Here is a 21899-nt window from a genome sequence, read left to right on the forward strand (position 1 = left end):
TTTGAAAAAACTCTGGATATGGTACCGCGAAAGGCCATTATTTCCATTAGCACGGAAATATCAATCGGCGGCAGTTCAATAACCAACATGTTATTTTGTTGTATTCAAGTTATTCAATATGGAATAGTTTACCAGCTAATATAGTTGAAAAACAAGCTCATACACATTCTTCAGCTTATGCAAAATATTTTTCTCTGCGAATGGATGTTGTTGGAATTTGTATCGATATTTGAGTCCCTAAATAAAGTTCTCCTTGATGATGATGATGATGATGGAGCATTAAAATATAACTTTGCATAAGTTTTTCGCAGTACTATGAACAACCTGTCACACTGGAGGAAATTTATCCATTAAGATAATTTTTTCCGTTAAAAAAGTACCAGCTTCGTTTTCAAAATCAAACTTAATTGATTGGCGATTCCCCTCGTGTTGTTATTTCAACATAGCAGGTAGAAATGCTAGTGTAGTACATAATACTTTAGATACGAGATTCAATGTATCTAGACAGTATTAATAGAGAAAAGCTTTTCATCGCTGTAGTACCTTATTACCGACAGCTTCTTCAAAAAGTTGGTGTTACCATGCCTCACTCTGCACATTCAATACCCCTCGTTCCGCAAGATAATCGGTTTCGCAAGATTATAAAATAAGACAAACTTTAACTCAATTTTCTCGATATCCAGATTAAAACCTTCTCACAACTAGCCTAAAATATAACATGCCATATATAGGCTGAAATCCCACATTTATCATAGATAAAAGGGGGCATAAAATGCTGAATGTTTTGTGAAAATGACAACAAATTTGCCTCTATCATTTCATAAAACCTTTCAAGTTTTTATTTCAGGACAAGCATCACACCACTTTGGCAACTAATTTAACAAACTTTAATTTGAAAACGTTTTGAAAGGATACTAGCACAGCCATCTAAATAATGTGATTCATATGATGAGAAAAGGTGTTTAATTGAACGGAGCATTCTTGTATCTTGCTCATGAATGCCCCCACCTGTCAATCATGTGGGTCCAAGCAAACAGATCTCACAGGCTGTAATAAACTATTCATAACTAATTGAAATCTGTAATACTTCCAGCAAGGCTATGTACGTTGCCTTAGTAATTAGCAAATAAGCTTGTTGCGTTCAATAAGCATGTAAACCCGTAGTCTTGATAAACAAGTGACGAAAAGGCATTTCAGTTGTGTGGGATCAAACAGGAACAGGATCTCAAATTGGAATCTAAGACGTGTTTATGGGTCTCCTCCAAGATCATTCAACGTTTCAACTCCAAGATTTCAACCTAAAGGAAAACATTCAAGAATGAAAGAAAATGATTGTAAGTATCCACTTAGAAAGCTCCTTGCTTCGAATTAGACACTGCTGTTTATTTACAATCATTTAAACAAATATAAAAAGGCTATTGAAAAATTGTAGATATGTTTAAAAAACAAGCTGATTAAATATTGAGCAGTGGTCACGATAATTATACAAAATATTTTCAGATTGTAGCAAATTTAACTGATCAGAAAATTCTCTTACATCTGTAGGCCGAAATGTTTCGCAATAATTTGAGGACATGCAGAAACAAAATTATTTGTTGATTCACTGCAAAGCTTCAAACAGAGACATTGTCACTTACAAAAATATATATACAACCACATCCAAGCAGTGAATGTAAGAAACGCTCAAAATGACTCGAAAGGAAGATAAAATTCACAAATTAGCAACAATATATGGTAGCAAATCACCACATGTCAAAAAAAGGAAGAAAAAGGTCGAAAACAAAACACCAAAGCCATCCCCAATTACTCCACCAATGGTAGAATCAAAGCCATCTCCAATTAATATTCCACCGATAACAGAACTTGAATACAAAGCACCAAAGTCATCCCCGATTAATACTCCGCCAATAATACAAGGTGAAGAATCCGAAAAGCTTGAGCCTGATAGTCACCCTGTTGAGGAGGTAAGCGGGAAAAGAAAATTAACTGGTATGAAAATGATCTCATTACCTCCCATTTCCGAAGACCGGCCGTTAAGCCAGTCTGAGACAAGGGTACCCTTAAAGGAAAATCATCGAAGATTGTCCTTACCGATAATCAACTCAAAAAATTGTGTTGTGTCACAAGTTTTGAAACTTGACGAAGAAGGTAGTGAAGAGAAGATAGATGTCTACCAAAAGCCAGATGAAAATAAGGCATGGGAACCAGTGACGTCACCTGGGAATATAAGCAACAACAATTCACGACTGAGACGAAGAAAAAGCAGTGTATTTCATGCACAAGTATACACACCGGCAAGTAGAGGAGCCAGACGAGGGACAATCCATCCTAAGGATGTAGCAGAACTTATAGAGGCATACGAAAAGAAGGATACAATTGAAGACCTTACTACAGAAGACACCATGAAAGATGGAAACAGATTTCGTCGCGTTGCAAACTTGGTTGGGAAAGCAGCAGTGTTAAGCAAACTTTTAGTGGATGACTTGAATTTGCGGTACATTAAAGCAGAGCTTTTTGAACCTGATTATAACGACAAATACAAAAGATTAGCCACTCCAGACATCGATACTGACGAAGAAAATGAAGAGGCTATTTTGACAGAAATGTATAGTCAGATGAAATATGAATCTGGATCTCAAAGTGAGGCAAAAGCAACAGCTGGGAGTTCTGACGACGAAGAAGAAACAGACAGTGGCAGTGATGATTTGGACAGCGATCGCTCCTCCACACCAAAAAGTGACAGACCAAACAAGACGGAAACTGCGAATCTGGAAAGCAATGAGGAAGAAAAGGAGAGTGATGAAAGTGGCTCTGTGACGTCAGATCTGGTAGGTAGTGAGGTCTTCTGTATTTTCTTTGCTATGCAGCATAGGTTGAAAATATACAGGACTTTCAGAAAAATATTTACACTAAGCTCGGGACCCAAATATTGTTTTGATAAATGAATACGAACTTCATTACGAGTTGCGACTAAAAGCTCCAAAAATTTAAGTTCATAAGTTTTTGTTTTATATTTACAGTTAAATACAATGATAACTTTTTATCACTGAGCTTTCACCGAGCTACTTATCTATACTCTGAAGTATTTTTTAAGATATTAACTTTGAAAATTCGGTTGAAAACTCAGATTTTTTTATTTAAGTGTAAAATAATTGAGAGAAATCGAGAGCGAGTGCACGATCAGAAGTAAAAAACATTAGCTAAGAAATAATTTAACTTCCTCAATTTGATATAAACCGTGACAAAATACAGTATTGAAGTTTAAGACAAAATTTTGGAATGCAGCAACTTTTAAATTCATGTCTTTAATCAGGCTATTTGTATAGTTTATACCGGGATGCAAATACTAAGTAAGATTCCTGTTTATTACCAGGATAGTTTATATCGGGATAGCTTATACCGGGATAGTTTTTACCGGGATGCAAATACAAGTAAGATGCCTGTTTTATACCGGGATTGTTTATACCGGGATAGTTTATACCGAGCTGCCTGTTTAAAGTTACTTGATTAGAATTCTGCAATAGTATTCCCTTTTCCACCTTTAGAAACATTTACTTAGAACAATCGTTGGGGCTCCAATATAAACGTTAAAGCAATCCAAACGACAATGAATAGGTTTAATGGGAGATATATCTCTATTTGCTTTAAGTTTGTGCATAATAGGCTAGTCAGAGTACGCACCAAGTAAATTCTAAGAAAGGTGAATAGCTTATAAGATAGCAAAGATGATATGGTTCCACTTAATCAAATGTGGTTTACTTCTTAGATACATGTTTTTTAAACTCTGTTCTGTCGAATTCCATTTCAGATACCAGATGACGTCAAAGAATTGATAAAGACTGAGGCCATGAGACATGATAACGAGCATCTGTTTGAGTTGGGGATTTGGAAACCTGATGCCTTTGTAGACAATGCCCAGGAGGCGGACGATGAAGAAAGCGAAGATGACTGGAGCTTGAAAAGCGATGCGGAGGAGGACGATGACAAAAGCATTTCAAATGCACCTCAGACACCTGAGCCCGAAGCACCAGAACCAGAGGTAATTGCTAAAGTGACACCCGAGCCAGAGGCATCTACACCAGAAGTAATAGATGAAGAAATGCCTGTGCTGCCAAAAGATGTCGCGTTACCGACTGGAGACACACCAGACATATTATCATTTTCAAGTGAAACCGAATCGAGCTGCGTACCTACAATTTATGCCTCGTACTTTGATGAATATGAAAGTGACGTGTTTTCAAAAAGACTTCTGGAGAATATTTTCTTCTTGCCTTCTTCTGTTCATAGTGATGGAGATTCGGATATGTTTTATTGCGTTCCAGTATCAAACGCTTCTAACACACAAACGCCTGATTATTTTTGCAATCGAAAACAGAAAGTACATAATGATAATCATGGCGTAAGACGGTCGAAGAAAAGAAGGCGAAAGGACCTAGATGATCAGTATGTGAGATCTTCAATTAAAAAATACGCAGTGCACGATGCTACTATCGTCCAGTACGGAGGAGCAACGAAAGCTTTTAGGCTACGAATGGCTAAACTAGGGAAAGATCCGAAGGAGACTGATGATAAGATTAATACTAAGCTGGAAAGAAAAATTCTTAGAAGATTAAAGAGACGTAAGAAAGCAAAAAAACTGACCGCTGAAAATTTGAAAAAGCTGCCTAATATTGGCAAAACAGCAAAGGTATTAAGGTGGGTGACAATTCATAAACGTAACATGAAGATGAATGTGGTATACCAGAATAGCTGGACTGGGAACGAGAATCTAAGCTCGTCGATGCGACTAAGGGGGGCTGGTGGGGGAGCAGCAATCAAGGAAGAAAGGACGGTCAAGCGAAAGGTATCTCTTGGTGTGAGAAGTGTCGGCGAAGGAGAAAATTTTGAAGGGGTAGAACAACGGGAGGGAGAAGAAGCAAACGAACAAGGATCCTCCATTGAAGAAAGGGAACGCGCTTCAGGTGTCAAAGAACAAAATACAACTGTAGGGGTGAAAGAGGGAGAAAGAAGGAAAAAGAAATTTCGGAAAAGGAGAAAGAAGAGAAGATGTGATGATCAGGAAAAAGACGAAGGCATTGCATCTGAAGATTCTTTAGTCATCATCAAGAATTGGCAAGTTCATCAGAAGAGAAAAGGAGAAGTTGACAGCTCGGACGAGCAAGACAAAAACAATGGCAACGAGAGCCCAAGAAGTGAGCATTCAAGTAACCAAAAGTATAAGATACGCAGCAGTGATGCCGAATCTGGCTTGTCGGTTTATCCTCCCGAATCTCCTGGGCTGGAAACAGCTTCAAATAGAGTGCAAACACCGGAAACAGAGCATGAACCAGAAATAGAAGAAGACTGCAAAGACAACAAGGAAAGAAAGAGAAGCACAGCAACTTCGCATTGGAAATTGTTGCAGCCAAGTATGTGTTGCTATTTATTGTGGTCATTCCTTAGATTAGTGGGCTTGATGAGTAGGGTATTCATACTCAAGAAATTTTTGAAACTAGCTCCATAGAAAGGGAATAATTATTTGCGGGGTGGGGGTGGGGGGGGGACCTTTTTTAAAACAAAAGGAACAAAGGAGATTGTTCATTGGAAACAAAGGATTCGTATAGCTTGAAGGTTTTTACAATGTGATCCTTGAATTTATCATTCTTATCTCGACCACTTCGAAGTTGTTGCAGCCAAGTATGTGTTGCTATTTATTGTGGTCATTCCTTAGATTAATGGGCTTGATGAGTAGTAGCTATGGTACTGGGGAACAAAAAGGTAAAAGGAGAAAAACCAAAAACGTTAGAGGAACCAGAATTCTTTATCTAGCCATAAAAACAACTCTGGGTTACTACAAAATGACGTTATCCTTTATGATAAAAAGGGAAAATAGTCGAATTGATTATTTCAAGTTTGGCATTCGATGGACACTGCTTTAACAAAAATAACTTTTTTTAAATTCTGTAAAATGATTGTTCGTAGGAGATTTAATCATAGAAAAATTGGTGTTAAATTTCATCAAATTCAAAAATTAAATTTGGTTGGACGCTGTGGGAGTGGTTGGGAGAGGGGAAAGGACAACGTCCATTTGACGCAAAGCGTAAAATATCGGTTTATGTGTCTTTCCTTACAAAAAGTAATCATCATGTTAGAATGGAAGGGAAGTGGTGTATACAAAAGACAAGTACAAACAAACAGAGCGTAGTTTTAAGGAATTTTTGTCGATATTATCTCACGCTTTCTTGAGAAACTAATCAATTATTCACATACTTCTATGAAAATAGATTGACATACAGGCACCAGTCTGATTTTTGGTCTCTTTATTCAGTAGTATAAAATCCTTTTTTCAATACTGATGATTGGTGTCTGAATCATGGTGAAAATTTTTGTATGGTGAAAGGCGTTTGGTAAAGTAGACCACAAAATTCAGCTGAAAGAGCTCAGCCATAAACGAATGAAACAGAAAGTGCAGAAGAGATTCCGTCTTATTCAAATTACAAACGAGAATGCCACATCCCACAAGGTTCATATATAGGGCCCATTTTTCTTTCTGTCATACTGATAGCCAACAGTCGCTGCAGTGCTCTAAAGCATGCTGACTACTTTGAAATATATTGCTAGAAACATCAGGATATAACTGCGAATATAACTGCGTAAAAGAGTCTTTGAGGTGATTGAATGATAAAGGGACCGAGACTGAGCTTGCAAAAGCTATAGCTATACTGATAGACAAATTGATAAATAACTGCTAGAGTTATAGCAAGAGTGGGAATCGTTTAATTGAACACCCCCAAAGACTGCAGGGCTATATTCTTATGGCTCCGGGCTTTCTGCAACAGATCAATTAACAGTGTTCTTCAATATTAATTTTCTATTCCAATTGCAGAGTTACAAAAGGCCCAACGCAGACGCGCAATCAATACGCAATTTGTGGAGATGACAAGGCAGCTTTTTGCCCAACTGTCACTTCGAACGAAAGAATACACCAAGCTGCCTCCAATCAAACACAGAAACAGAGCTTTTTCAATGGCAACCAGTCGATTCAGCAACTTTTCTCAGAAAAAATCGCCACGATCGACCAGTGAAAGGAGTAAGAACACAAACACCCCCGTATCTAGTAACCAATAAAATCGATGAAAGGTTGCTGCCCAAAGAAGGTCGTTGTGTGTTTGAATAATGAAATTTTAGTGCGTAGCTGGCAGCATCATTCGGGATCATTGAGGCGATATTGAAGCGACGTACAACGTGCCTTGATTCTATTATATTGAAAATATCATTATTGCTGTTCCGTTTTGATAAAACAGCGTTTTCTTCAGTGAAAAGATTTCGTTCCCGCCCTACATCTTTCCGATTGGCGCTGCCATTTAAAACTGGGGATTTTCTGAAGATTACTGTTATTGTAATATATTTTTTTCAGTGACAATTTATGACGAAATGTAAATAATTATATAAACACTGAAGCATTGTTTTTAATGCATACAAAGCATATTGTTCAGCATAGACGCAGGTAGTTATTTCAAAAGTGGGGGGGGGGGGGGGTGAGAGTCAAAAAGGGGAACTCTTGTTAGCTGCAAATAGGTCATTTACATGTTTCTGAAAAAAGTGGGGGGGGGGCACGTGCCCCGTGTACCCCCTTAGTCCCGATGGCTATGTCGACAGGTACCCTGGGTACCAGACTCACTATATATGAAATAAAATAGAGTGTCTGGTATTTTATATAGTGAGTCTGGTACCCAGAGTATGTCGAAAGGTAGGTTTTACTGAGATTGTCAAGTGTAAAGTATCCATGGGAAAGGGAGGTCTTGGTCTAAAGCAGTTCTGTTGGCTAGACTAAAATTGAATCATTGGCTAGATCAAGTTCTCCGAAAATTGTTTCATTTACTAGGTTATTATCAACAGAAATGGGTTGTCAAGATGAACTCCCGACTTTCGACTTTCGTCTTTACCTCGGCCCAACCAAAACTGCAAAAATATATAACAAAAAAATGTAAGACCAGACGTCCAAAAAAAGTATACCCTTGCTTGTGCTATTAGCCATTATTCATCCTAGGGCTTGGTGTGAAATCCCCCCGAAGAAATTTTCTCGGTTTGAAGGAAAGATCGAAATTTATAGAGAGATTGAAATCTATAATTTGATTTGGCCCTCAATCAATTTCTCACTTTGATAGATAGCAAATTCACACTACTATTTCTCGCCGACAGCCTTACTGATTGTGTTCTGTTTTGTTAAAACATAATTGGCATCAAGTCTAACTTAAGGTTTAGATAAAATTGTAAAATTTTTCAGAATCAAGCGAGGATCATCATCACTAAAGATAAACATCAAGGGCTTGCTTCTCTTCTTAGGGCTTTTCCTGACGATAAATATCAAAAGAATTCAAAAACTCTCTATTAAAATATTCTTACATTAAAGCAAAATTCAAGTTTTAGATAATTTGAATTATTTTCTTCTCTAATTATTTCTAACAAACTTTGGCAGTTTTAGATAAAAGTAAATAGCCACTACTTTACACTTCTTTTCTCTTTTCCTAATGCAAAAACCAAATAGCATCAGCTTGAAAACTGACAAAAATAAATACGAAACTTGAAATAAGTAGCCTGCGCTCCAGGCCCCTTACTAGAAACTAGCTGTGGAGAAGCATACCCTCTGACAACGAAACCAACTTGCACATGCTATAATAACCCTTCATATTTACACTGGCTAATTTGTTCGGTAAATAAAATAACTGGTATCAATCAAAGACCTGTACTTTACATCATAAAATTTAAAAATTATAAGAATCAAAGTTAAAAAATAGCAAGAATTAAAGTTAAAAAATCTACCAGAATAGAAGTTAAAAATTTAAAAGAAAAAATATAAAATACACAAGAATTAAATGATATTTGATACATTGTTAAAAATCTAGGTTTACCTAATTTTTTCCTTACTGGATTCTTGAATTTCAAAAGTGACGTTCGAGTCTACTAGTCTTATATATTTCAATATGCACCGGGGTCATATGGTTTATTATGAAAGGGTGAAGTCTCCCTTTTTGAAAATTGAAAACCTCTTTTATGACTGCCTGAAGAAATTTATTGATTAGCCCCTCAACTTATTGTGACGTTATAAGCCTCGTATTTATGTTATGTTGGGCATGCGCCCGGTTTGTTATGTATTGTTATGCGTGAGAATACAAAATGGAGTACTGAAGTTCGAGTTGGGGTGTTCTTTCGTTGTTATATAATCTTACACTTATAGAGACATTTTGCCCTCTCCATCAATTCTTCTGTCCCTTCTGTGCATTGCCGCCTACCTTTGAAAACATCCATCAGAATCCTCTGAGAGACGAGGCCCTCCCCTTTCCTCTTCGCCCGTTCTTCATCCTTTGACTCTCTGAGGCTCTGGCACCCAGGGCACCAAGCCTTTTTCATTCTTTTGGAGTTAAAAATCACATCAATTGTGAGTTATTAGACTAGCTATCGAGTGTTGCATTGCGTAATTTCGAGTGTTTCATTTTCCTTCTTGATTTAATTTCCACTATATCTCAAGTCTTTCTAGTCCTCTTTTTCCCTCTTACCTTGTTTTTAAGCTAAAGTTCAAAATCTAGCGACACAAATACACAATTTTAATGGATTATGTGCAATTTTCATGGCTCCAAATGTGAAATTAAGAACTATTAAGGAATTTTTAGTACTACAATTTGATCAAAAGTGGTAGAAAAATAAGGAACTTCTAGAAATAGGCCTCGAGCTAAGTTCCTAATAAATAAAAAGCATGTACATGGATGAGTATGCTTTAGCCTGGGAAAGCCCCTATTCTCGACCTTAAAACTTAAAATAGCCTTCAAATTAGCGCCCATCGCAGGCAAACTTTCTCAAGTAACGATATAATTAAAATTCGACGAAAGTTTGTACCTGCAAACGAACGTCTTTTTGATAGTAATTGAAAGTTTTTCGTATTTTGGATGATTCTAGACCAAAAGAACCCCAATAAATCCCAGGTTTGAAAATTTGAGTGTTGTCTAAATCTAGGGAAGTTTTTTACCTGAAGGATAGTTGGCATGCTGAGTCGGAAAATTGACATCATTTTGTTCAAATATGATTAAAAATTATAAACACGTTTCTTAGTACAAAACCTGGTAATACATCTACCAATATACTTATTCACTGCTCTGTAGGGCAGTTCTAGTTTTAACCCAAATATTTGGGACATATCAGAGATAATTTGTAGGGCACAAGGCAGCACAAAAAGTCTAGGTAGACCTTACATTGAGTCTAAATTCATCAACCCCAGACTGGACAGTTGTACCAGCAAAAACGTTGATCCAGCAAAAAGAGGTACCTTTTAAGAAATGAGGGGGGCTAAAACTATCGGGCATGGGTCTATACTTCCTAATAATGCCCATTCATCATCGGCACCATTCGTATTGAAAAGTGCTGAAAACTGTGCCCATTTTATTTTTCCTCACAAGCATCGTAGTTTTAACTTGCAAATAACCAAAGGGCAGACAAACACAACATTTTTTGCAATATTGAAAAAAGCTACTTCAGAATAAAGATAAGAGACTACAATTGTTGCCAGGCTACTTTGTCTCGCTCTTATCACACTTTAAGAAGGGTATTGTCAACAAAAACCACAGGAAATAGATCTGGTGTGTGGGCGGCTGAGAAGACGAACTCTGTTCTCGGAAAGACGCATGGACTGAGTAATCACTGAGACTAGATTGAGAGCGACCTGGCAATTCGAACTGCTGTTCTTTCACAAAATGGTAAGTCATACAGAGCGAATTTTGATATAGAATCATAATTACAATACGAGTTTGTCTCATGATAATTTCTGAGATCGATAGAACAAATGCAAGAGGCCGGTTGAATGTAAAGAATTTGCTATCCTTCTTGTGACCAATCAAGCAAAGCCTTCAAAACCTGCGCAATCAAAATCTAAACAGGGCTATGTTTGGGTGCGGTAGCCTGTACCCCTGTCCACAAATGCTGCCACGTCAATGGCAGCATTGTATACTGGAGCGCAGGATAGGATGCGGTAGCTTACATTTTTATCACCATTTCTCGGGTAAGCTCAGCCCCTTACTAAAATTAAAAAAGAGATTTTGGGGACCCCTTCAACAAACCATTTTATGTTTATGGTTGGCAAATTCCTTATTTGGCAATGTGAACCAGGGCCACTGAGAGGTTTCGGAGGCCAGAGGGAAAAACTGAAAGACGAGGCAGCGAGCAGAACATTTTTGTGACCACTTTTTGTGCTTATTTGTTTCTACTCAAGACATTCTGGTGAGAAGGACCTCATATTGTGAATATAGGCCACATAGTTATATTTTTCAACATTTTTAGTTGGTGGTGTTCCTCTTGTTTTTTAAATTTAAAAAAAATGTGCCGTGGATAAAAAAAGATAAACGAACGGTGACATATGAAAACCATATTTTTTGTTTACGTTGCAAATGGTGCTAACTCATTGGTACCAGCCATCATACGCGTAGAGTTAAAGGGGGCCATGAAACGATGACCTGCCCAGGGGTGCCTGCCCAGGGGTGCCTGCCCAGGGGTGCCTGCCCAGGGATGCCTGCCCAGGGGTGCCTGCCCAGGGTAACCTGCCCATTTGAACCGTGTTTCAGCTTCTACAGTTGGTTGTTGATGTTGAACTTTTGATAACCATAACATTAGATAATACTATGGTTTGACAGAATCATATTTTCGCTTTAAATCTTAAATTTATAACGACAATCAAATTTCCTTTCTAAAAGAGGGCGTGGTCAAAATAATTTTCTTTACAGTTGTTAAGTTTTCTTTTCTTCCCCTTGCCAAGACAGTACACCCATGTCAGCATATCCTAAAAGAGTCTTCTCCATTCCACGTTCCATAAAAAGACTTTATTAAAATCTAGGCGTACGAAAGTTTTTAATGCAGAGCAATCGTAATATTGAAAGTGCTGGGTAGAAAAAAATGATTCTTTTCAAAGGACGTTTATTCCGGGCTCGAGAGAATATGGCTGTATGTTGAAACGAAATTTTTTTGTTGGGGTAGGATAATTTTTGCACAAAACAATGAAAAACAATAAAAATTGGAATGCTACAACAACAAAAAAGATTTTGAAATTGTTTAGGCCCTCCTGCTGTACGACCAATAAATCGACATGTCGGAGAGAGAATTCATCTTATCTAGTTGATAAGATCATCAAAGATACAACATCCTGAAACTATCTCTACTTATTCACAATCTTCTCTTTATTCATATCTTTTAATTTTTCCTTCATCCTTTAAACAACCATTTTTTAGTTGCTTTCTTCTCCAGATTGATTTTTGACAATCACTTGTTATGGAGAAGGCTCACTAGATTTATCAAGAGAATGATATGGCCAGTTTTCAAACCAATTTCATCCGTAGATTTTTGAATTTGCATTGGTTTCAATATGTAGCAAGCGTCTGCATCAAGGTGGGCAATAGGGAAACGCCTAGGCGCATGACGTAAAACTTCTAATCAGTGAGAACCCTCAAAACCTAAATAACAAAACCCGAAGACGAAAAACGAAAGGCTTTCCATCCAGTCATCCCATTTGTATTATCCAAATAAGCTATCACGCCCCTCGCCCACCAATTAACAATTATTCCCTTTGAATTATCCAAATTACCCAGTCATCACCCAGCCCGTCGCTAGCTATTGTGCTCAAAGGGGGTTTCCAAGCCATTGAGCCATACTTATTTGCCGACAAGTTTGGAAATATGCAGACTTAGCCCCCCTCGATGGCAAAAAACTCAAAGGAGTTTTCGCAATGAAATTATTTTACAAGGGGGTGTCACGCCCTATGCCCCCTCCCTATAGCGACGGGCCTGCATTTAATGATGAATTTCACAGAGCCTTTGACAGACCATTCAACGAAGTAAGTGCACTAAGAGGTCAGGGAACTAGCCATTGTTTAAAGCCACTGGTAACACTTTGCTTGTAATTGTGGCGGAATTGATCACCTGCCCCGCACTTGCTTTCCCATTCAATTTTCGTGAGTAAATTCGGATGTGTGAAACACAAAGCCTGATCATGTGTACCTACGCGATATAGAATGTCCGGACAAACATTTAAATATGAAACAATGACGACTAGGTTTTAGCGGTTCTAAAATTACAGTGTATTTCCAACCGAAGGTCTGATGTGCAGAGCTTGCTGTGTGGAAAATGGCAAAGTTGTTCATCGACAAAAATGACATCGCTTCAAGGGCTGCATGGTTTTATGTGCTAATGGTGAGTAAAGAATCAGATTAATCCTATTTCGAGGGATTGCTACAACAATAATTGCACTGTCAATCTGCAAAGTTGATCTTTCCTTCTTCTATATATTCCAAACTCAATGTGTTCATTTCAACCTGGAGGATTAATAGGCTTTCTAGCAGGTACAGTAAACCGTTATAATATATGTTGCAAAACTACGTTCTCCTGCCCAAAATCACTGACGACATGCAGCTGACAATTTCAATTATCGAAAAGAAAACACAGCTAATTTAAAGGGAAACAACTTCATTTTGCGGAAAGAAATTGCAAAACGATGGATTAAAAATTAATGATCATAAGCGCTTTATTACATTTTTCTATGGAAGGTGGTACATGCATCAATTTTAGCTTCTCAAGTTCAGCTACAGAAATGCAGCCGTTGGCTCCATTGACAAAACAAACCGTTAAAGGTTTAACTGGGATAGTGCTGCTGTTAGAGGGGTAGTAGTGGAAATCCAGGCTTTCATTTACGGGCTTCAGGGCCGGGAAGTTCCGGCATGAAATCTATGATGGACTTTCAGCGTGTTCAACGTTCATCACATATCCGCCCAAATTACCTGACAAGAACCTGTCTGAAAATGTCCCCAATAACCTCCGTTGGTGGGTTGTGGTGGGGTAGTGTCCTTAAATATGTTGATAGAAGAAACAGCTTGTGATCACAGAGAGAACCACTGAATTTCAAAGCTTTCGTGGAAGTCTGAACTAAAATTGGTTCCGCGAAGTCCGTCTTCCGATTTGGCTGCTCGTCAGAAATTTGACTTCTATTCTCAGCTTTCGGGTATTAATTCTAAGTTTTCATGAACTGTTTTACAGTCATATTTTGTAATCCCTTTTTAAAGCCCTTGTAACACTGCTTTGCAGATAAAGTACTAATTGGGATATACAAGGACAAAGAAAAACAAATTTGTAGAGCTTATTTTAATTCGCCGATCCACTTCGGATTTCTAACATATTTCTGACGTTGATAGGTTAGGACATGCTCAAATGTGCCAGATCTATTCGGCCGACATGTTCTAGAGAAATTCGCGCATAATCTATAAACCAAACTTTGTTTCTTTTCACAAAATTTAAAAAAGAACGAATATTACTAAGATGTCATAAATGAAAGGCAGGAAGACGGCGATGTAAAATGATTTCACAGAAAGTTTCACTTAAGGGAGCATGTTTGGTGCGATTTATGTCACGAAAAAAAGCGAGTTTATGTTTGTCAGCAATACAAAATACACTTTTTCTGATCATGTCGAGATAAATTATGTTGCTTACTCTCTATAGAATAAGAATCTTTATCATGTTTCGACTTTTATTGTCGACGATGATGTAGATAACGCAATTTAAGATCTCGTTGACCTCCTTGATAGTGGGCTTTAGGGTTCAATTTGACCAGTTTGACCTACAGGCAGAGTTTTAACTTCCGGTTTTCAATTGCAGTTACAATACAGTTAGTAATCTCTTCAAATTAGTGCGAAGTGAGTACAATATAAGGGGCATTACAGAGAATATCGAACCAGATTACAGATCCTATGACGATGCAGTTAGAAACAGATGTTATGACAGGAGCAGCTTGTGAAAACGGAGGTTTTAAAGCCTTCTTTTCCCTACAGTTTTGAGTGCGAGGATTGCTCAGTTGTTAGAGGCGTTGACTACAAGGGCTCGTAGTTCAAGTCTCTGACGTTACCAAACTTTCATCCAGAGTGAGGAGAGTCGCCAGCTCTCTCCACTCCTGGCGTAGAAATCACGAGGTGTGGTCACATCGAGAGTTAGGACCAGGACACTGCACGATAAGCATAAGCTTCTCAGTGTCCTAAAAACTACCTTCGGATGGTAGGTAGAAACAAATACAAATACACCTCTACGGACCCTTTCGAATATGCAACAACACGTGATTTTCTTACAACCAAAATTTCTTGCTTCTTGTGATAGACCAAGAAGGTATCGATCTTTGGAACTGAGGGACATCATCACTGGCACTTGCCCAAATTTTAAAGTATAGCCATTTTGGCTTAAATGGTTTGAGCCATTATAACCTCTTCCTTTTGTCCTTCCCCGCCTTTCAACGCTTACAACAGTCCTGATCACATGGACAAAGAAATCTTGCCAATAAGAAACCGTCTGAAGAGGGTATCTGAGGGAGCCACGATCCTCCTCCAATCCACATTGGTTTCCTTTGAAAAATGCAAAAACCGTGAATACTTCTTCTCAATGGCAACTCGTCATAAACTTCTTGGTAAAAGCTGTATGAACTAGAAGTTATCATGGCTTTTGAATGGCAGAAATTTCATGAGATAGCATGAAAGTAGCGAATGAGCAAAACTGAAGAAAGATTTAGATGAATTGTACTTGCATGCGTTAATTTGGTTCAGACTATGACAGGATTCACAAAAAATCAAATATCCTAAATTCAGGTTTATAGCTAATTGGCTCGATAGGTTATCCGCTTTCAAGTTAGAATAAATGTCAAAATATGGCATAAGGATTGCTTCTAAGTCAGTTTAGAAAAAAGAGATTGGCGTTGGTTTACAAGCATTTAGTCGTCCTAATATTCTCTTTCATTATTTTTTATAATAAAAAATCCAGTTTTAGAAGCAGTTTAATTCCTTTGATGAAAAGACTGTTCGGCTGCTACGCTGCAAATTATTGAATGGGCCTTGCTGGGTTTGTGGTTTATAACCTGAGAGTACTAAGTTATGAGATTAAACGACTTTGACGAGGGTTATGATAATGACAATAATCATGATAACGATAGCTATTATAATGATGGCGACAATGAAGATAATGAGGACGATAATGATAATTATGACGATTATCATTACGATTATACTGACGATTATCATGACAATAAAAACGACAACGATGATACGGAGAATTATGATAATTATGATGATTATAATGATGAGTAAATGAAAATGACAACAACCATGATTGTGATAATGATGACAACTAATAATTTATGAGAAAAAATAACAACTCTTTGGAGGGAAATTTATCCACGATTTCCTCTCAAGATATTTTACATTTTTATTGTTGACTTATAAATAAGTCATACCCATTGAATGACAAAAAATTAGACTTATTGTAACTGTGCAGTGTTCATGCTAGTTGGATGAATGCTAATTCAATCATTCCTACAAAAACACAGCAACGACCCCCCATTTAGTCACAGAGGGAATTATAAAGAGTGGATGGTAGGCAATTCTGTTCTTGTCTAGTTTAATGACACATCCATAGTCATAAGAGACTTTGGGGTTGGGAGAGCTGGAGCCCCCTAATCAGGCAAAATTCATCACATTTAAGGCCCCATCTAATCCCTACTAAGCCCTCTAAATTATAGGCATCTGTCACACCAATGGACACATAAACTGAAAGCTGCCAACAAGAAACATTTAAAAGATAACTTAACTTTATGGGAAAGAGTTTGAATGAATGTTGTTTCCCATTTCAGCATGAAGCACCCATTGAAATATATGAATTCAATCCAAACAATGAGGAACTAGAAGAGGAAAACCCCTTGAAAATGGTGCCTTTCTTGATTGATGGTCATGTGAAGGTATGGGGAAGGTATGTATGTAAAGAAGAAATTGAACTAATGCACATTGCTTTCTGTTTGAGGGCTCTTGTTACTCCTACTCAAACTAGTTACATTTTATGTTACATATAGTTACATAATATACCTGATCCATTCTTCTTGCACAGTTGGTGATCAAACGCAATGCCTTCTGCTAGAAGGTTTTTCTTTGAATATTCTATTCTGAACCAATTGACATTTCAACTGAAAGGAAAAACCGTAAACACTTTTGCATTTTATTCCACTGTAATTTGCATGTATAACTGAAAACTACAGCAAAATATGAGTGTCACTGTGCCATGATGTTCCACATTTAGAGGCTGCCTTTAGAAGGTCTTGACCAGATAAAAAATTTGGGGACAGGGATGTTTTGTAATAGAAAATTAAGTAGAAACATAAATTTGATGTGATTTATTACTTATTGCAGAATGTGTTTTCCTTTTTATGACATAATTTGATATTTAAAAACTTGTTTGCTTTTGATTAAAGGACCCTTGTTGATTAAGGGTTGTTAAAATTGGCCCAGTATGATTTCAGAACTCCAATAGAGATAATGTAGAGAATCATGTTCAATAAAAGCTACCAAAGCCACTGATGCTATAAAAAGCAAAGTCAATTCAATACCATGTATCAAACAAGGACCATCTTGAATTGAAGAAATGGCAACAGCTGTTGTTATTTAGAAATATACAACAAATCATTATAAATCTCAAGAAACCTTGCCCAAAGTACAAGGATTAAATTTCAATTGCTGTCATTTTTTTATTACAACACACTAAAGTATTTTTCCAACACTCCTTCAAATGTAAATTCTATATAATGACCAAAAGATAAATGGTTTGCAGAACCAAGGGGATAAAGAAAAAAACAGTCAACTGGCATTTCGCTGCCATTATGCTACCCTCTAGAAGTTGCATATTCTTTGTGTATTCTTCAAAACTGACCATTAGTTAACAATCCTGGTGGTTAAGCAATTCTAATTGCTTGTTGGAGGAAATATAAAAACATCTGAACCTTTTCTTTATTCTAGCCAAGCAACAATCTTTTACATTGCTGAGAAATATAGTGCTTTTGAGGGCCTTGGAAAGACATGTGAAGAAAGAGCTAAGACAGAATCCATTTTAGCATGGGCTAACACAACTCTTTATAGGTAATACATTTTTGTCTGAACCTATTATAATAAAAACTTTTTTTGATGTAATTACAATTCAAATTAAAAACTCACCTTTAATAAAGAAATAAAATCAATTATGCTTTTGAAAGAATAATCTCTTAGATATAATTTTAATAAAATTATGTTTTTTCCATGGCTTTACAAAACTTTCAAAGTTTTTAAAAGCACATAAGATGTTTATTATGCTAAGAAACTAGATAGAAATAACAAAATACAGCTTTAAAATTTTCCCTATTTTGTTCCCCTACTCTCTTGTAGCTATAATTAAATTACACTGCCTTTTTGTGCTATGATCAGCTTAAAAATTATTATTTGCAGGACTGTCATTACAGACTTTGTTGCACCACAAATATATAAAGATGAAGCACTACCAGGTGAAAGCAGCAAAATTCAGGTGGAATTTGCAAGAAAGTCTTTAACTGAGCAGCTGGATGTTCTAGAAGGGTCATATCTAAAGATAAAGAACTACATGATTCAGGATAGTGTCCATTTTGTTGACTATTATGTTGGTATGATTTTGTCACTTTTAGATAAAGTGAACTTTGATCTAGCAAAGTGGCCAAAAACGAAGAAATGGTGCAATGAAATAAAGAAGAAAATGTCTAAAAATATAGAATTGTTTCATGAACAATAATAGATTTGCATTAGCAATAAGAGGAGAAAATTATATTTATTACAAAGGAAAAAATAATACTTTATAGAACCTTTGGTAGTATTATGGTTCATATCAAAAACTATAATATGTCTTTTATTGATAATCAAACTAAAGCCTCTTCATCAGAATCAGCACTCCAAATGCTGAGCAAAATGTGATGAAATCAGCCCTGTCCACAAGAAAAGATTTTATGTCACCTTTGGGATAAACTGAAAATATTCTAACTGGCACTATTGTTCATGAATAAATACATTTTTCATGATTGGTTTATAATTTTGCTAACTAGAGTTTGCAATACACCTATTAAGCAACAAAACAGATCTGTGCAAAAAAAAAAGAAAATGCAAGGAGGAAGACACTTTGGAAGAGCTTTCAAAAAAAATCCTTAGCAAGTTGTTTGAATCTAATAACACAATCTTAAAAGAACTGTTTTACCTATCTTTTACAAAAAGCAGTTTAATTATATCAATTTTCTCTTGTATCAAAACTTTGATTTGGGATTCATTCCTTTAGTTCTTAAAAAGTCACTTCAGCTGCAGACATGAAAATCACTCACATACCAACGTTCTCAAGGCTATGAATATCTACAATTGTTGACCCAGGTGGTGATGTAACTCATCTTTAAGCTAGAAGGTACAGGGTCTGGAAATGTATCATCTTAGCTAAGACACTTGGCTTGAAATGTCAGTTTGTGGAAAATATGATTTATTAAAGCAGCAATAGCTAATTATCTAATTTATAGCAAGCATTTTGTTGCCCTGCTTAAAAATATATGTGGGTGATTTTTAACTTCGTAAAAAATGAAATGAAACCCTAGACCAAGACAAGCTATACCGAGGGTCAAATCACTCCAAGAAAATCTCATACACCTTAGTGAAAATCCTATTGTTTTATCTGAAAATTCCCAGAAATCCTTTTGTTTTAGGTAAAATCTCATACGCTATTTGCAACAGTAAATTGCCCCTCAAGCTATACAATGTCCTATTAAAAACTTCAAAAAGTGAAGAATTTACAAAGTAAAGCATACAATTAGGTTTTTCAACTGTGTTGTAGCAAATGGTATTATCCTCAAAACATTGGCTGAGTGTCATATTTCCTAAAACACCTTAATAACCTTCACCCAGCCCTACAGTTTTATTTTGAAAAGAAATATGGATTCCTTGCCATTTCTTGATGTTTTTTTTAAAGTCTTGCACTTGATTTCTTAACAGTGATTATTGTAAACTTTAAATGTTACACATACACTTGATATAATTATATTTGCTCAAAACAAAAGAAAATCAGCCTTATTAAAACATTGACTCAAAGGTTGCTAGTGATTAAATCCAAGTCAAAACTTGGCTCAAAATTAGACAAACAAAAACAGATAAGGGTTGTCCGCTAGGGCCCCAGTGCAGAGTTTATCTAAAACTACCATGGACGGGTAAAATTTCTTTGTGATTGAAGAGGCAATTTCAAAATGAATATTTGCTGTTAATACTCGAATTGTTTACAGTACAAAAGGGTCCTTCTATCCATTCAAAGAGATTGTGCTCTTACCATCCAAAAAATAATTCATGAGTTTTTATGCCATGTGATTCTTGCTACGTAGGAAGAACAATTCAGAGTTTCAGTTCAGTTTCATTTAATTTCAATGAAGATTGGATGATCAATTAAAACTGCGCTACTTACCTCTTCTATGAATGCTAAAGGCACTCCTGCTGCAACTGACACAAACAGCTGGGTGATTCCATATAAAATTTCATACAAATTGGCATTTGTGCAACCCATGATCTCAGATTTTACTGATTACACTGAAGGATTCATGGCTCACGTTTAGTCAACAGTCAACCAGCAGAAGGTTCAAGACACTGAATGTCCTTAGCAGAATTTGAGCCTGCAATAGACTTTGAGCTTTTTGAGAAACCCTGCTCACTGTTCTGGGGCACGAGGCCTCAATCTTTTCTTTTTAGTAAAAACATCTACGGTATTCATTCCAGCTTGCAAAGTGGAACAGTCAATCTATATGCAGAATAATCTTAAGGCTTTCTGTACCATAGTCTGTAAGATGTCCGCTGTCTCTAGGTTCACTCTAAGTACCTTCAGTACCTGCACTGACTAAAACATTTGTGGCCTTTGCCTTATTATTTTTGAAGATGTGATGCCATTCCTGCAATGCATAAACAACTCTTTGCGCCATCTTTCAACTTTGTGACAAGAACTTGTTACACCTTTACTTTTCAACTGAGCTTCAAATCTGTTTGACCCATGGCCTTTGTCCTTATTTGCATCCTCTTCCAAAGATTGTCCTCTTCGGAACGAAACATTAACGAGGCTTTTATAATTGCAAACGAGGTAAGCCGGTGTCATGCAATCATGTAGAGTAGATAGAAGGTAGAAGTACTCTTCGTGATAAAAGTGTCTGAGGCTGCGCGCAGGCTATGCAATCACTGATCTTTAAAAAATCAGTGCATGCAATGAGGTAAAATACCTTATTGGTGTCATGCGTTTCGGTACACAAACGCATGACAATTTGGTAATGCAAAAACTTACCCAAGCACTTAAACAATACGATACCAAAACGAATGGTGGAATTTAGCATGCAAAACCTGACAGAGAAAAGCATTAGGACATTTAAAAAGCTTTGTTGCCCTTTTTGTATTATGATTATCTTAACAATTATTTTCTGCGGAATCTGCAGGAATGTTGTTACAAACTCTGCTGCACCACAACTACATGAAATTGAAGACCTGGCCATTGGCAGACCTGCTTGATTCTTTGATGAAAATGATGATAATGATGATGATGATGATAATGATGATTGAAAATATGAAAAATTGCTATTGTTAACAAATGACATGCTTCTTCAAGAAAATGGTTTTTAAAATGATATTCAAATCTTTTAAGCAGGCTTAATACATGCTAATTATAGGATGCTAATGCTATTTAATTATGCTTATTTTAAAAAGTCTAGGTGATTAGAATCGAATCATTTTTAACAAATCAAAAAATTTACGAGAACATGAATAATGATTATGTAAACCTTATCCTAATTAAGACTGATTAGCAAAAGAATAATCAGAAAGCTGTTGGTTTATCTGAAGTAATTAACATCACTTATAATCCTTATCCTGCAAAGATAAATGTCTTCTTTCAGCTTTTTGGGATGCAGCCAATAGTTGGAGACCTTGTTTTGTCAAAATATGCAGAAGATGGAAACTTGGGGCATGTTTGTATGAGCCAGTAGATTGGGCTAGCTTGATAAACGTTCTGAATTTACTCTCGTCTTTATATGGA

At 36.6% G+C, this 21899-nt stretch overlaps 2 protein-coding genes across 2 annotated transcripts in view; one reads left to right on the forward strand and one right to left on the reverse strand.

Annotated features, from left to right (window-relative positions):
- The window catches only part of LOC135685434 (guided entry of tail-anchored proteins factor 1), a 40476-nt gene extending 18577 nt beyond the window's left edge, over positions 1 to 21899 (reverse strand). The window contains exons 1-2 of the mRNA XM_089112755.1: positions 20295 to 21899; positions 16901 to 16998 (exon numbers count right to left, since the gene is read on the reverse strand). Of these exons, the coding sequence (XP_088968881.1) occupies positions 16901 to 16909 (9 nt within the window). The 5' untranslated portion in view covers positions 16910 to 16998; positions 20295 to 21899. The remainder of the gene's footprint in view (positions 1 to 16900; positions 16999 to 20294) is intronic.
- Positions 232 to 7369, forward strand: LOC148958429 (uncharacterized). The gene is made up of 4 exons (XM_089112752.1): positions 232 to 1334; positions 1546 to 2828; positions 3809 to 5408; positions 6866 to 7369. The coding sequence occupies exons 2-4, from the start codon at positions 1689 to 1691 to the stop codon at positions 7105 to 7107; spliced, it is 2982 nt and encodes a 993-aa protein (XP_088968878.1). The 5' UTR covers positions 232 to 1334; positions 1546 to 1688; the 3' UTR covers positions 7108 to 7369.

This window comes from Rhopilema esculentum, chromosome 15, assembly GCF_057945365.1.
Source record: "Rhopilema esculentum isolate cy_ngs chromosome 15, ASM5794536v1, whole genome shotgun sequence".
NCBI classification, from domain to species: domain Eukaryota; kingdom Metazoa; phylum Cnidaria; class Scyphozoa; order Rhizostomeae; family Rhizostomatidae; genus Rhopilema; species Rhopilema esculentum.